This window comes from Phocoena phocoena, chromosome 4, assembly GCF_963924675.1.
Source record: "Phocoena phocoena chromosome 4, mPhoPho1.1, whole genome shotgun sequence".
NCBI lineage: Eukaryota > Metazoa > Chordata > Mammalia > Artiodactyla > Phocoenidae > Phocoena > Phocoena phocoena.
The window spans coordinates 36180167-36196231 of record NC_089222.1 but is presented as its reverse complement, the minus strand read 5'-3'; the positions used below and the strand labels follow the sequence as shown (position 1 = coordinate 36196231).

At 37.5% G+C, this 16065-nt stretch overlaps 1 protein-coding gene across 1 annotated transcript in view; it reads right to left on the bottom strand.

Moving 5' to 3' along the window:
• Positions 1 to 16065, bottom strand: part of MME (membrane metalloendopeptidase) — a 91570-nt gene that overhangs the window by 18091 nt on the left and 57414 nt on the right. Inside the window, exons 18-19 of the mRNA XM_065876794.1 lie at positions 5714 to 5772; positions 235 to 354 (exon numbers count right to left, since the gene is read on the bottom strand). Of these exons, the coding sequence (XP_065732866.1) occupies positions 235 to 354; positions 5714 to 5772 (179 nt within the window). The remainder of the gene's footprint in view (positions 1 to 234; positions 355 to 5713; positions 5773 to 16065) is intronic.

Sequence of the window (16065 nt, the reverse complement as noted above, 5' to 3'; positions counted from 1 at the left end):
TGTGAATATTTGTTTTATTCTGTCAGAGTAAAAAGCACACATTGCTAACCTCACTATTAGAAAATTCTGATCTTCTTAAGCAACAATTTAAAAGGAACACTAAAAGTGTGGTGATTATTAGACCAATGATATGCTGATGAATAAATGTGTTTTTGTATTGATAAATTATAATAACTCTTAATGAGGTTTACTAGGGTATATCTCAACCAAAGAAAAGCATCAGCTGCACTTTACCATTGTCATCGAAGCCATGGGTGATTTCGTGTCCTATGACCATGCCGATGCCCCCATAGTTCAATGAGTTAGACTGCTGGGCACTGAAGAACGGGGGCTGCAGAATGCCAGCTGGGAAGACTATGAAGAAAGAAGACAGTTAAGACTACTTGTGGTTTTATTCTGTGATGACAGGCCTGGGGTTGGTTTCTTGTCTGCTAAGCTGTTTTCCAGTATGTCAGTTTCACTTCATTGTGTACAAAAATCTTCTGTGATAGAAACAAATGCAGGTCTTTTATTGTTGATGACAGTAAAGAGTTCATCCCAGAGTGGCACCACATCTGTGATTTATAATCATAATTGACTTTGTAACATCTATTAAGATTGTTTCCCCACTGTAAGGAGTTTAGAGCGAAGGAAAATCATCATCTTCATGCAGAAGGTCTTTTCCCCAACTGCAAATATTTGGGAGAAATAGTTACTTAATAATAGAAGTATTACTTTTAATGTGTCTAACATTTTATCCATCTACAATAGCTTAGTAAATAAACAGAGCCACTCAATCGCAAGTATCCCCCAATTACACCACCCTTATTTATTTTCATCAAGGCGTGTATGACTATTTATGGTTGTTTGGTCCTTCTTTTTCTTGTCTGTCCCCATGGCACCTCAAATATTAGCTCACTGAGAGCACAGATTTGTTTGTACATATATGTGTGTGTTTGTTTTTGAGTCCATTTGAATTCTCAGTTCATTATCTCCAGCACCTAAAACTGGATGGTGCCTGGAACATAGCAGGTGCTCAGGAAACGTGTTGAATAAATGAATAATCAATGATAATGAATGTATGAATGAACTTCCTACGGTGTCCTAAAGACTTTGCAAATAAATAAACTGTAATTTTTATGTCTACCCTGACATCTGTCTTACCTTGCTAACTTTCTACACTTAGGTGTCTCACACTATTTAAATTTCATGTGTCAGACATCAAACTCATCATTTTCCCTTCGAAGCCATCACTCTGACTTTATTATTTCTGCTAATAGCATGTGAAGGGTCTCAGTCACCCAAACTGAACATTTTTCTGTCTATCTTCGATGTCTCCCTTCTTTTACGAAGTCTCATATGATCTATTTAGGAAAAGATCAGGCCATGTACCTTCTTTCCAGTAGCATCTCTTCTGTTTATCTCCTCCTATCAGTCCTACTGCCACCTTCCTAGTTCACACTCTCATTCCTTGCCTCAACAACTTAATTTCCTAATCGGTCTTCTTACTTCCAGTCTCACCCTACTACAATCTATCCTAAATCCAACCTATCTTGTCTGCCAATAAAAGTGCCACTGTAGTCATTATTTCTCCTCTGCTAGAACACCTTTGATGGCTTATCATTGCCATGATAGATAATCTAGATAATCTAACTAGATACAGCCTCTTCTTACTGGCCTTTTTCTCTATGGTCTTCTATTTCTCCGCCTCCCCCATACTCTCCCCTTCCCTCATAACGTCCATGGTTTTGTAATTGTATCTTTCATGTTCTACAATTCTAGTATCCACTGAAGCATTATGTTCTGTAATCGAAAAAAAAAAAATCATTAGTTTCAACACCTACTATGCATGCAAAGCCCCGGGCCATTGCTACATGGGATATCAAGAATACAAGAGAAAGGCCCTGACCTTAAGAAATTTAAGACCTAGTTAATACAGAGTAGCAAATGTTGTTTCTTTGTCATTCAGGTGGGGTGAGTATGACATAACCTTGCAAGGGTTTCAGGGATAAATATTAGATATTTACAGAGGAGACTTTAAAATACACTAGGCAATTTAAGTGCTCTCCAGATCTTTAAAAAAAATCTTGAAAGTTGGCATAACATTCAAAATTACAAAAAAAAAAATACTTTTGTCCTTGGAGAATTTTGATGAACGTTATACCTCACGTGTAGCTGCCTGAGCTATCAACAGTGCCAAGAAATTATTTTTAGCTTGAAGTATAAAAATTATGTGCAGTACTTTATTAACTTAAAGTGAACACTATCTCCCACACTATGTACTTTGATTAAAATCCATCCATTATATAAAATGCTCTTATGAAATGTGCTATCAAGACTAAACATTAACTGTAAAGATCCTGCTGCTTTAATTATACCCTGATATGCCATTCTTCAGGCAAATGATAAGATTTTTATGGCTCATATTAAATACTAGTCTTCAGATTCAACTTTGCAAATTATGATTTCTCCTTTTACTCTGTCAGCTAAATGCCTATGATGAGGATTTTCCCCATTAGCCTTATCACTGTTACTGGTAGGCATCACAACTCTTGATAATAACCAACTGCTTAGTTGTGCATATTTTTGTTCGTGATTGTCAACAAGTTAGTTAATTAAATAAGTCATTGGTCCATGAAACAAAAGGCTGTTTCTACCCACCCCCCAGCCCCTCACTGCCCTGGTTTATTTTTTTAAGGCTGCAAGCAATTCAACTTTAGAATCTTTGATATAAAGCTCAAGAGTGCATTCAGATAAACTCAATTTTGGTGGAAAAAATTAAACATTGTTTTTTATATTAAATGAAATAGCAATATGTTCAGAAACATTTACTCTTAATTCTCAAGTCTGAAAATAAGACTCCTAAGAATGACTAAGACAAGTTTAGAAAATTTAATTATGTCAAGGTAGTCATAGATCACCCAGACTGATAATAAATAATCCATATATTATTTATTATTTTATTATTAAATAAATAATCCATAAATTTCCTAAAATTAAAAAAAAATTTCTTGTTAATGAAAAAGGAGAATGCAGCAGTAGTAAGACTTCCCAAATGACTTGGATCATTTCCTTGGAAACGACTTGAAAGTTTAATAGGATGATTGAGTGGTGTCTGAAACTTACCGAGAAACATTTGACAAAACTTTCAAGCACAGCTTTCCTAACAGCATGAAAGATTCCTAAAGCTCCATGGAGTAACTATGAGTTATGACAAAAGTGGTGGGAATTGAATTAAACAGTAGAAATTACTAATATGAATAACTCCCTATACAATAATAAAACAAGTTATTTTTCACCATAACGTAAAAAGACCAATCCCATTAGAAATTGTATGTGATCTAGCTTAGGGTATTTGTGTGAATGTGGGAGGATCATTTATGAGACATGTTATTCTATACCAATTCTAATTCTGTAATGTACATCATATCAAGTTCATTAAGACAGTGCTGCCAAAGTTATATCTCTAGGTATAGATAGACACACAAATACACTTTTATCAAGAAGAAAGATACAGATCTGGATCTTCAATTGTTTTTAGTTAAGACAATCCCCACTCTGGAGATTTAAATGAATTGTTAAGGAGAAAACGTACACATGTCAAATATTTCTCCTCTTGCATGACACTTTCCCTTTCTCTGAACTGCTTTTATTAGCAGATAAGCATATGAAAAGCGTATGAAAAGAGGTTAGCAATTTTTCGGATTTCTTATTTCCATCGTATGAATTTATCTTGAGTATCTTTAAAAGGTCTTTCTTATATATTAAGAATGTTTATCACAGCCATTTCTTGACTATTCAGAGGATATTTGTCTACTTTGTGAAATGTTAGCACACTTTTACTTTCTTTTTCCTTTTGCTGTATGCTTGTTTGGTTTCAGTGTATTAAATTCAAAATGAGAACATTCCCAGGTCTTCTCAGATCAGGGAATCTCTGAGGCAGACCAATTTTGAGCCAGCCTCAGGGCTATGGGGTAATTCAAAGCCAAACTAGGCCCATCTTGACCTAAACTGGGTGGACCTGCTCTAGAGAAGAAATGAAAGGATGAACATGCCAGAATGGTCCCACAGGTCTGTATGGCTCTTCTTATGGGGATGAATCAGTGTCATGTCTGATAGGATCCTGAGCTGGATTAAAATAAAGCAATATCCCTTAGTCTGCCCTGATGCAGAATTCAAGTCAAGGCCACCTCAATTTGCCCTGGGATTCCATTAAAAGTCAATTATCCTGTTCTGTCCAAGTCTACAATGAACTAGATCTTACACTGACAGACCTCAAGAGGTCTTCAAAGTGAAGACTCTCCCAAGATACTGGAGCTTCTAAGAAAAGGTCTTAATGGTGTCTAGGAATACATAACAAAGATAGACTGCATAGGTTCTGAGTTGATCATTAAACAGGCTCTGATCTAGGTTTAGGTAATCATTTCACTAGCTGGGAGATGTATTACCCTAGACTTCGAACTAACTGACTTTAACCTAGTACACATGCCTTAATTATTACCTATTTGTTATATAAAGACAAACTTTTCTGATCATAATTCATTTTCATCTCATGTACCAAAATAAGCTCCAGATAGACTAAAGATTTGCTCCAAAAATAAAAATCTATAAAAATACTAGAAGAAAATGTGGATGATTTCTTAATTTAACACTTCCTAGGTTTAAAAGCAATGGGGGTGGGGGGGAATTCCCTGGTGTTCCAGTGGTCAGGACTCAACAACTTTCACTGCCAAGGGCCTGGATTCAATCCCTTGTCGGGGAACTTAGATTCCACAAGCTGCGTGGCGTGGCCAAAAAAATAAATAAAATAAAATAAAATAAAAGCAACGGGGGAAAGTGTCATCAAATTTTATCTTCCCTCTTGATTCTTGACTACACTGAGAAATGAAGGGCTGGACTGAGTACACCTGGAGAAGCTGGCGGTACTGTTTGTTTAGAATACTCCCACTGAAGTACTGAATCACGTTGGTTGCCTTTCTACATACTAAAAACCCTTGGGAAAAAATGGGTCTATCTGTGAGATACTTAAGAGAGAGTTTCAAGATGTCGCAGTATTCCCAGGAAGAGAAAAAAATATATCTTTGCTATATTAAGCCGTTTCATTATTCATTATATTATTCCCTCATGTATTAATTTCTATGCATATTTCTGTGACACTACTACTAGGGAACATATAAAATTTTTTTGATCAGAAGTGGTTAATAAATAAAATTTCATATGGTTCAACCTAGCATAATTGACTTTTCAACTTTCTGAGCCTCTTGGAATCTTCTAGAAAAAAAGATGATACAGAACAGGACCATCTCTACCAGTGCCAGTGTACAAAATCGACAGAAAAATTGGATTTCTGAAAATTTGGTTCTTGGAATTTTAAACCACCTAAGATGCTGACACTTAGAAAGTCCTAAAGTTAATATAACTTTATGGCGATATAAGGGACTTTAAAAAAGTATTTAAAAATAAAATAAAAGTAGTTAGAAATAAGACAAACCATTCAACTATAAATGAGAATACTGTAAAAGAAACAAAACTACTTAGTGTGATTTACACTGATTTAAATTTTGCTAGTGAAAAGAGGTACATGGATGCATTTACTTTCAAGGAGGATATTCAATAAATCCGTAACTCAGCCTCGCTGTGCTTTTATGGGGAGTATAATAAATTGGTCACGCAAAGCACTATCGCTTGAGAACAACAGAGAAATATTAAATAATTATTTAGGAGTAGACCTTACCTATCTGGTTTCTGCCCGAAGAATAAAATGCATTGACTACAGCTGCTCCGCTTATCCACCTATAGAAAACATAAGAACTTGTTACAAACGATACTGCATTGTCTGATTTAATCTGCTCACCACAATAAAAGCATTATCACTGTTCCTAGGTGAATCTTAACTTTCTGTCTGAAATATGATCAACAAATTAAAATTAGCTCACTAGGTGAGAGAGTTCATTGAAAGTATTTCCACTTCTTGAAATATAGGAATATATCCAGGTCTGCAATCTGTTTTTTAATTTGCATAAATTTTTAATGGAGGCAATTGACAGTACAAAACCCATTCTAATGTATCTCTTTGGAAACTGCAATGGATTAAAATTATATTGAAATGTGTTTAGCTCCGTGTTCCTGATACTAGGTAAACTATGCCAACAATTCTGGAGCAGTTGACAGAATATCGAAATGCAGGTTGCTAAAATTTCAGACTCTTTGTAAACTATGAATTAAATTTTTTTAAATTCATAGTTTACGAGGAGCCTTTTTGGGGACTAAGAGATCCCTTTGGCAGGTATTTAGTTTTGGGTAATGTGCCTCCTCTGATTATTGCCATTTAAAATTATTTCTTTAAAATATGGCACACCAGCTATGAGAGCAAAGGGATATTTTTGTATAATGACTGTAAAATGAAATTCAGGTGGTTCTTAAGTAGATTTGCCCGTGTATGCCATGAATTAGGCTCTATATCGAATCTAAAGATTTTATAAAATACAATTCCTGACTTTAGAAAACTCTAGTTGAGGAGATGATAAAGAGGCATAAATAACTATAATACAAGACAGAATGAGAAAAAAAACAACAACCCAGCCAGCGTTAAGCTAAAGGATGGTGCCAGTGTTCCAATGTCTTTCTGCTCAGATGTTACGAAGACCGCACATCAATAATCACTGTTAAACACTTTTGTGCAACAGGAGTAATATTACCAACTTAATAGACTATTACACATATCCTCATATACTCATTGAAAAATGGGTACTGCTTGACTTCAGATACCTCCTTAAATGTCAGCACACATGCATACACTTAAGACAATCATATATTATTATCTAATGGCTGCATTGTAGTTATTCCACTTTTGGGCAACAATTAGACTGGCAATTATTATCCTACTCGTGGAAGGAGTTTATAGTAATTAGTGCAAAGAGGTTAAACCAGAACTGTTTCCAGACCCTGCTTTGCAAGATAAGCAATACAAGGTCAGCACCCCTAAATCAGCATTTTAGCTACAATTTCAATAACTACTGTCAGATTTCAGATGTGAGTCCTATTTTGATCTCTTAAAAATAACTCAGGGAGGGCGACATAAAACAACTATCTGATAAATTCTAATTAAGCGTGAATTCTGTCTCCAATAACATGACTAAGACATTCATATAAAGGATTTGGGACTTGAAAAGAAAATCCAGATAGAATTTCTGTGAATTTTTCTTTAGGAAGAAAATAACTTTGAAGATGGAGGGTGTGGGTGGGGGAATAGTTGATCAATGTGTTTCTTCTTTGGTTTGATATTGTTGTTGTAAACAGAAAACATTTTCAGACAGGATGGTGTGACAGATAGCTTAATCCTCCCTAATTTCATCACAGCTGAGTCATCAATATTTTAATTTCTTGCAGGTTGTTGATTATAAGCATATAATTTTATTTATTTTAATTAAACTCCACCTTTTCCCACATGCTTTGTGGTGATTCACAACAAAAACATATACTTGTAATCCCAGGGGTGTTAGACTAAAATCTAGAGATCAGAAACTACATAGGACACGTAGATTTTGTTTGTGTGACCCAAAAGATTATGAAACAAAACATTTGTATAAATAAAACTCAGGATCAGGGAAAATGATGTATTAGGACTATGTTTATATATATTCACACAGTTATTATGACTCAAGTATGGTTCAAGGTTGTCTGGCAGGAGGGGCAAAATAGGAAATGTGCTCATACTACTCCTGAGGAGAAACGCTGTTCCTTGCAGTGACTTTAGAAAGATATTTCTGATGTGTCCTCAACATTCTGATAGTGTAGGAGAGCAAAACTTGCCACCGCCAAACGTCTCTTTGGTATGAGGATTATTTTGACTTGAAAACAAATCAAGGCCCAAAAGACTCAGGAAGAGACTTTGACCTGCCTCCTAACTGCCTAAAAAAGTTTTAGATAGAGGTCCTGTTCCTGGAATAGAGCCATCACCAGAGGTAAGTTCAAAGAATATGGGCCAGGTGTGGTGGGAGAAACTTGACAGAGCCCAGAGGTCAGTGTCCACTCTGTATTCCATTGTCTCAGCATGACCCAGAGAACAAGCGTTTACCAAACACTTGCTTTTCCATCTCCATGTGAATTGCCCTCCCCCCCTTTGAAGTCTCCAGCCACTACCCCGATCTCCTTTTGTATCTAGCTGAAGATGGTACCTAAGGTGAGGGATTCAGCCATCTTGGCAAGTTACTCAGTCTTCCTGGGTCTCTCCCATATATACATGTTATTAAATTTTGTTCGACTTTTCTCCTGTTAATCTGTCTCATGTCAATTTAATTCTTAGACCAGCCAGAAGATCCTGGAAGGGTAGAGGAAAATTTCTTCCTCCCTGGTAATAGCAAATATGGCAGTAGATTTTATGCATAAACAGCTTATAATTATTAAAATTATTAAATTTCAATTGTTATAAAAATGAATTTAGGGCTTCCCTGGTGGCGCAGTGGTTGAGAGTCCGCCTGCCGATGCAGGGGACACGGGTTCGTGACCCGGTCCGGGAGGATCCCACATGCCGCAGAGCGGCTGGGCCCGTGAGCCATGGCCGCTGAGCCTGCGCGTCCGGAGCCTGTGCTCCGCAACGGGAGAGGCCACAAACGAGAGGCCCGTGTAACGCAAAAAAAAAAAAAAAAAAAAAAATGAATTTAACATATTTTCAGGTCTCATTTGGTCAATTATGAACTTCTGATTTAGTGATGGTATACTCTGCATGGACTTTAATGGGTAATAACAAATAATATGCAAATTGCTGGTTCTGGACTCAGGCACAATGCTAATAATGAAATACAAAAGGTGCCAATTCAAAATGTTTTTGTTTTTTTTTAAATTATTATATTACAGAGGGAAGGAACTAGATACAGGAAACTAATGTTTCAGATAGCAACAGATCTCAGAAGTAGGACACAGATGAATGAAGTTTATATTACCCATCTCATGTTTATTGCTTTTGTAAAAATAAATGTCACACCTTTTGTTTTAGTGATTTTTCTGCTCTTCTGTTACATTACTTTGAGGGGGGTTAAGATTGCACTTTGATTAATGTTTGTAACTTTCCAGCAGGGAGGGTTTTACATATTAAAATGTCCTCTGTGAATTACACCTTCACGAAAATAGGTAGCTATTTATGACCACAGGACACTCAAATAAAATTAGAATTATGGTGGTTAGGTTCACAGAGCACTAGTGTGCAGTGTTTGCCTTTTCTTCCTTGAGATCTTTCACAGTGCGTCCTCAGACTACCCCTGGGTAATTACCCAGATTCAAAAGTACAGGGCACTTTGTCCCTGGGGATGATCAGAACTTGAGGTACTGTGACTGGATCATTACATCTTAGTGTGATGATAACAGCTACAGACTCAATGTCTAATATTTGTGGTCAATCATGAAATATTTCACTATGTTACTATAAAAGCTAAATTAATAGGACAAAGAAAATATTTTTCAAAGTAAATGGTGATGTAACAAAATATGTAAGTTCTTTTGATTTGGATGCAGCCTCAGAGTTTCAGGAGAAGCTTTCATTTATGGAAAACAGACAAATCTGACCGTGAATAGCAGCATAGAAAAGAGAAATTGCACAACTAAAGAGAAAACCAAGTATCCACTAACATAAGGGATAGTGCAGGTTATCTGAAGATACCTTTAAAGTATGGAGGCCAGACACGAGCATCTCCTAGAGCAGGTATTGAACCTGAGAGATGGAGTAGATATCACCCTGTTCTTTGAATTCTCTTCCTGCCTCCGGCATGTGTGTAGGAGTATGGATGGGTGTGTGTGGTATAAAGTGAAGGGTGGGGAAGCAAGAAGTAAGCAAACTTTATTTTAAATTTCTGAGACATAATTTTGTCAGGTAACCTTATTCTTGTTTTGGGGCACTTACAGTAGGACAAAGGGCCACTATAAGCAGCATGGCCCTCGAAGCTGAACTAACAACGTAGCTGGGAAATATGAATGATATACCCTTGAGAGGGGGACCAGGTGTGTTTCTCTTCTATCTCTTATTACCCTGAAGAACCTAAGTGGTGATGAAATGAAAGAACAGAGACATCATTTTTACTGCAGGGAAGAAAAGCAGAAGTCTACAGACTGATCCTAGAGCCTTATGGATATAATAAACCCACTGGATTGCAAAGGCACCTGGAATAAAACTTCTTTTGCTCACTCATGTGACACTTAAAAAATTTTAGCAACAAAATCATTAATGCCCCCTTCCCTGAAAGCATTCAATTTCTTAGCGTCTTGTGGCCTTGAAGCAACTCCTTTGACATCAGTAGTACAATACATTGGTTTTCTCTGTCTTCCTCAAGTACTTCTGGAAAGGAGAATTCTCATTTTGTAATTGCAGTTGCCACTGTAATGCTTTACATTTATTAATATTCCCTTATCAAAACTTCAAGCTTTTCTATACATTTTCATTCACCTTTCAAACCATACGAATAAGATAGATGACACCTCCACTTTTCAGGTGTAGAAACGAAGGCACATCATAGCTCAAACTCTTTTTCCCTACTTACAGATTTAGCAATACAACAGGGAAAAGGATATATAAACTAGGGAGAAAGAGGACACTCTCATCTTCCAATCAAATCCCCTACTTCTAACATGTGGATCTGCATCACACATAAAATTTCATCACAAAAATGAATGCCATTTCCTTGCCATCCTCTTTTAAAATGAAAGTGCTCATTTTTAGACTGCTTCACATTTAGGGCTGCCCCTTTCCCTAAGAAGCTTTAGGATGCTGGCCTCTACGCCATCCTGAAGTCTCATCATGACCAGATCTTGACAACAATAGCTACTGATTAATGAACACCTAAGTTACGTGGCAAGCATATTACACAACACAATGACCCACAAGACAAAAATAAATGCTATCATCCTCAGTTTATAAAGGAATCATTGAGGCTCAGAGGTATTATGCAGGTTGTCTAAGTTCACACAGCGAATAAGTGGCAGAGGAAGAATCTTACCTCAAGACTGCGTACTCCCTCTAGCCCCCACCTCCCATCACCGCCCCGACTCCAGAGCACAAGCTCTTTCCACGGCTGCCTAAGGTACAATATTTTACCCAAAGGCAAAAGCAGAGTAGGACCAAAGAGCCTATTCCACTGCTCATTGTTGTTGCATAAGAGTTGTTTACATGACTGAAGTACTCTGAGTGACTCATCTGATCCTCTGAGAGGTGAGAGCCAGGACTCCTATGCTGACATGACATTGGGAGAATCCACTTCTCTTTCAACAGAAAGCAACACAAATCACTACTCTAATTAAGTTTGGCAGCAAGACTCCATCTTTTTAGTCTTCAATAACTCTGTGTGTACATGCACGCACGTGTGCCCTCATGTGGGTCACGGGCCAAATTCAGAGAAATGCCCTATTTGGAACATATATGGGCGGGTGGATTTTTTTCTGTCAGAATTTTCTTTTGGTACTTGTTCTCCTGGTTAAGAATAACCTTGCGATCTTTCAGGAAAGAATTGAAAGCTCTTACATCCTGTATAACTCTTAGCAATGATATAACGTGATGTTATAAGTCCATTGTTGTCTAGCTCATTAGACAGTGACTCCATGAAGGCAGGGGTGTTCCATGTTTTGTTCTTTTTTAAAATTTTGGTAAGAACAGTCACCATGAGGTCTATCCTCTTGACACGTTTTGAGTGTACAATACATTATTGTTGACTTTAGGTACGAGGCTATACCTTATCAATCTTGCTTAACTGAATTTTTATGCCTGTTGATGAACAACTCCTCATTTCCTCCTCCCGTCAGCTCCCGGTAATCATGATTCTCTCCTTTGATTTTATGAATTTGGCTATTTCAGATACCTCATGTAAGTGGAATCGTGCAGTATATATTTTTCTGTGTCTGGCTTATTTCACTTAGCATAATGTTCTTAAGTTCATCCACGTTGTTGCATACTGCAGAATCTCCTTCTTAAAGGCTGAGTAGTATTCCATTTCATATACAGACCACATTTTCTTTCACCTTTCATCTGTCGATGGAAACAAGTTGTCGCCACATCCTAGCTAACATGAATGGTGCTGCAATGAACATGGGAGTGCTAATATCTCTCTGAGATCCTGATTTCAATTCTTTTGGCTATATGCCCAGAAGTGGGATTACTGGGTCATGTGGTTCTATATCTAATTTTTTGAAGAACCTCCATATTGTTCTCCATAGCTACTGCACCCTTTTGTATTCCAACCATTTGTGCAAGGGTTCAAATTTCTCCATATCATCTCCAACACTTTTTGTCTTTTTTTTAAAAAAAAACAATATGCAGTCCTAATGGTAGTGATGTGATAACTCATTGGGGTTTTGATTTGCATTTTCTTGATGATTAGTGATGTTGAACATCTTTTCATATACCTGGTGGCCATTTGTATGTCTTCTCTGGAGAAACGTCTATTCAAATTCTTAGCTCATTTTTTAATTGGGTTATTAGTTTTTTTGCTATTGAATTGTGGGAGTGACATATATTTTGGAGATTAACCCCTTACCAGATACGTGATTTGCAAATATTTTCTACCATTCCTTAGGTTGCCTTTTCATTTCTTCTGCTATGCAGAAGCTTTTAATCTCAATGTAGTCCCAACTGTGTATTTCATGTTTTGTTCTTAATAGTATCTCTAGGGCTTTTAGCACAGTGTTGGGAACATGATAGGCACTCAACACATATTTGGGTCTTGGCATATCAGTGGGTCCTTCCAAGCCCCAAGAGTACTGACCCTTCTCATCCTTGGGACCCTGGGAGGGTGGAGGGCACTAAGCCTAGGTGTTATGCAGGCTGTAGAGAGCCATGGAAACTGGAAGTCATGTACTATCTGGACATTGTCCTCTCAAGAGGGTTCACTGGTATAAAGTTCTAGACTACTTTTGCAAAGTTCTCCCTGTTTAAACCTTTTAACTTTTATCTTCCCTCCCTACCTCTTCTTCCCCCTCTGAAAACAAAACCCTGCTTGGGTGCTAATTAAAATGCAGAAATGTTTTTAGTGGTAAAATGTATTTTGCTTATAACCCAAAAACATGTTGAAAAATCGCATAGTCTGTTGGCCTAATGGGAATCTAAAAGATGGAACTCTAACATTTTAATCTATTATAATATGTGTAGAACATGGGCACACCAGGGCAGATACTGCCATAGGGAATTAGAGTGACTTGTCCAAGTTTAGTTTATCTGTTATTCTGTCTTTCTGGCTGAGTAGTACTTGATGAGCCGAATAATCTGTTTTGTGTATCTTCCCCATACATCTACATCATGGAGAGTCACTTGTGTCCCAAGTCTCCAGCAGTCTGCGTGCCCACCCTGGACAGGTCCTATCAACTCTCCACCTGTGTACCCTCTCATTTACCCACATAAGTCCTCTATAACCATTCTTCTTTAAGTTCAATGATACAGACTTAGTTACAAGATTGAGTCTAGAAACGTTAGTGAAGGGTAAATATCAGAAGAGATATTTTAGAAAGAAGTGAGGTACTTCCCTAACTCCCAAGAATATGTTCTTTTTCTCTTGGGTCACTTGATGTGGAGAAGCCAGGGAGTAAAACATCCTGGCTCTTGTCAAAACTTCACAGTAAGGGCCATAAGATTTTAGTGCTGGAAAGAACCTTAGGGATGTTATGAAGTCTAAATCAACCTGCTCATGTTATAAATAAGGAAACTTCATGGCTTTTAAAAGGCCATAGATAGTAACTGGCAGAACTGAGACACGAAAAATTGATAGTAACTCACGGCAGTGGCAAAACTACGCTGGTACCAGCCACCCTGCTATTTTTGGTGGTGTTGGCCTTTCAGGAAGAACCACATAAAGCCACAGCTGTTGGGCTGCCAACCTCAGTACCAACACTCATTTCAGGGGCTTGCAAACATTCAATTAGCCCAGATTAGAAAAGACAGCAGACTTGAAGCAATGAAGAAGACAGAAATGAACCAACCATTTTGTCTGGTTTTGTTTTAAGTGAATCCTCTGTTCACCTCAATATTAATTTAAATGCTGACATGTTGTTTCCAGAGAAACAATTAGTAAAACAACAATTAGTTGTTTTACTAATAAGTAAAGGTTTAATTGTGGCTTAAAAAACAGTGCTATCTTAGCACTTTGTTGTCTTGTAATAGCACCAACCAACTCTGCTTTCTCTCAGCTTTCATTGCTGCTCACCTGCCTCTTCTACTAGATTACAGGCTATGAGTCTTACTCATGACTTTATCCTCTTTATCCTTACTCATTACCTTACTGTGCTATATCCTTAGCACAGTGCTTTGCACACTGTAGCTGCTGGATAAAATGTTTATTGAGCTGGCTGCTGTTAATGTCAGCTTGTTTTTATTTTGATGTACAACAGCAGGAAAGAAGCAGCAATGAAATAAGTCTTCGTAGTTTACAAAATGCAGCTCCACATGCTCAACGGTCATAATTTACAAACACTGGCACTATCTGTCCCAATTATGTTACAGAAAATTCTGTCCTGAGAAACTAACAAGATAATATCAAGTCTAAAAATAAGAAAAGGAATTCATTTTATTTTGTTCCCGGACGTTGTTTCTTTTCAGTGGTTTACGTTTGTTCCATGGAGTCTAAGTGAATAATCATGTTACTGGCAGTAAATCATTTTAGATATATCACTAAGTAATTCTGCCAATGGATATTACAGTCTCAATTTAACATTATTACTATTTGATAACATGATGTGTTTGAAACTCTTTACAAACTGCCATTAAGTCCCCAGAGAACATGATGTTTGAGATAATTTTGGAAACACAAGCTAGGCACTCAGAAACCACATGAGCCAAGAGCCTTTTAAATTTAAACCTTTGTCCTTTGCAGCTGCCAGGGGCTCAAATGGGCAGAAGTCCTTTTAGCCAGATGATTAACTCAGGCATATCACATGCAGACTTCCGGACCTCCTTAATGTTTTGAATTTTTAAGCAGAGAGAACAGCAGAGATCATGTTGGACATCTTCACCAACAATGATGGTGAAGTGCTTGGATGTGTCAATATTTACTTTAGTGGCTGAGTTCACTTTGTAAGCATTATTACAAACTGGCAATTTTATCAATCATTCACTCCATCATCATTGAGGAAAGGTCGACGTTCTGCTCATCAATGTTCAATCTCTGGTGACACAAATACACTGTTTCTGCTTTCAACAAGGCCTAGTCCAGCTAAATGTAATCAGATGTACTGGTGCTGTGACTAAAATGTGTGTAAGGGATAGCACAGGGACAAGATGAAGAGGATCATGTAAGGGGGTGCTACGAGTAAGGAGATAATGCTCAAGTTGAATCACACCATGTGTTGGTTTCTGTTAAATGAACAGGGCAGAAAGGGTGGCCCTGGTAAGGGATAAGGAGGAGGAAGAGATGCAGCGATGACTTTACAGTAGTTCCTACGGGTGGAGATTTGGGGCAATGCTGTGGGGTAGGGTGACTCTAAAGGAATTCTGGAGTGCTGTTACAGGGAGGTACGCAGAGCTCTGTACACGCTTCATGAGATGGGCAAAACAAACGTATGGAAAGGTTTTCATCAGAAAATGACATGACTCAATTTGTGTCTTTAAAAGCTCTCTAAGGCAGTAGCATGGAGAGTTAGCTGAAGGACTGTGAGACGATTGATGATAAGATTAGGAAAATATTATCATCACTCTGGTGAACAATGAGAAATGTCTGAATTAGGGCATGACAATGGAGATGGTTAAGATGCAGATCCACACCCCCTCATGCCTATAAAATATTTAATTAGCAGCTGGTGGATGTAAACTTTTTTTTTTTTTTGAATGGGATTTGAAGTAGGTATCACTGTAGATATCAGAGATGACAGAAAGGGATTGGTCTAGGATGATGAACCCCTGGTTTCTGTCTTGGTAGCAATAAGACAGAAGTTGGAAACTAGGGGGATCAAGGGAGAAAGATGGTAAGTTTTTTCTCAAAAAGGCAAATGCTGTGTTTGTAGGGTCAATGGAACACCTGCATGGAGATGTTTCATTGACAGCTAGACATTTGGATCTGGAGAGCAGCAAACAGACCTGGGCCAGATACATGTATTCAGGGGTCATAATGATAGTAGAAGATG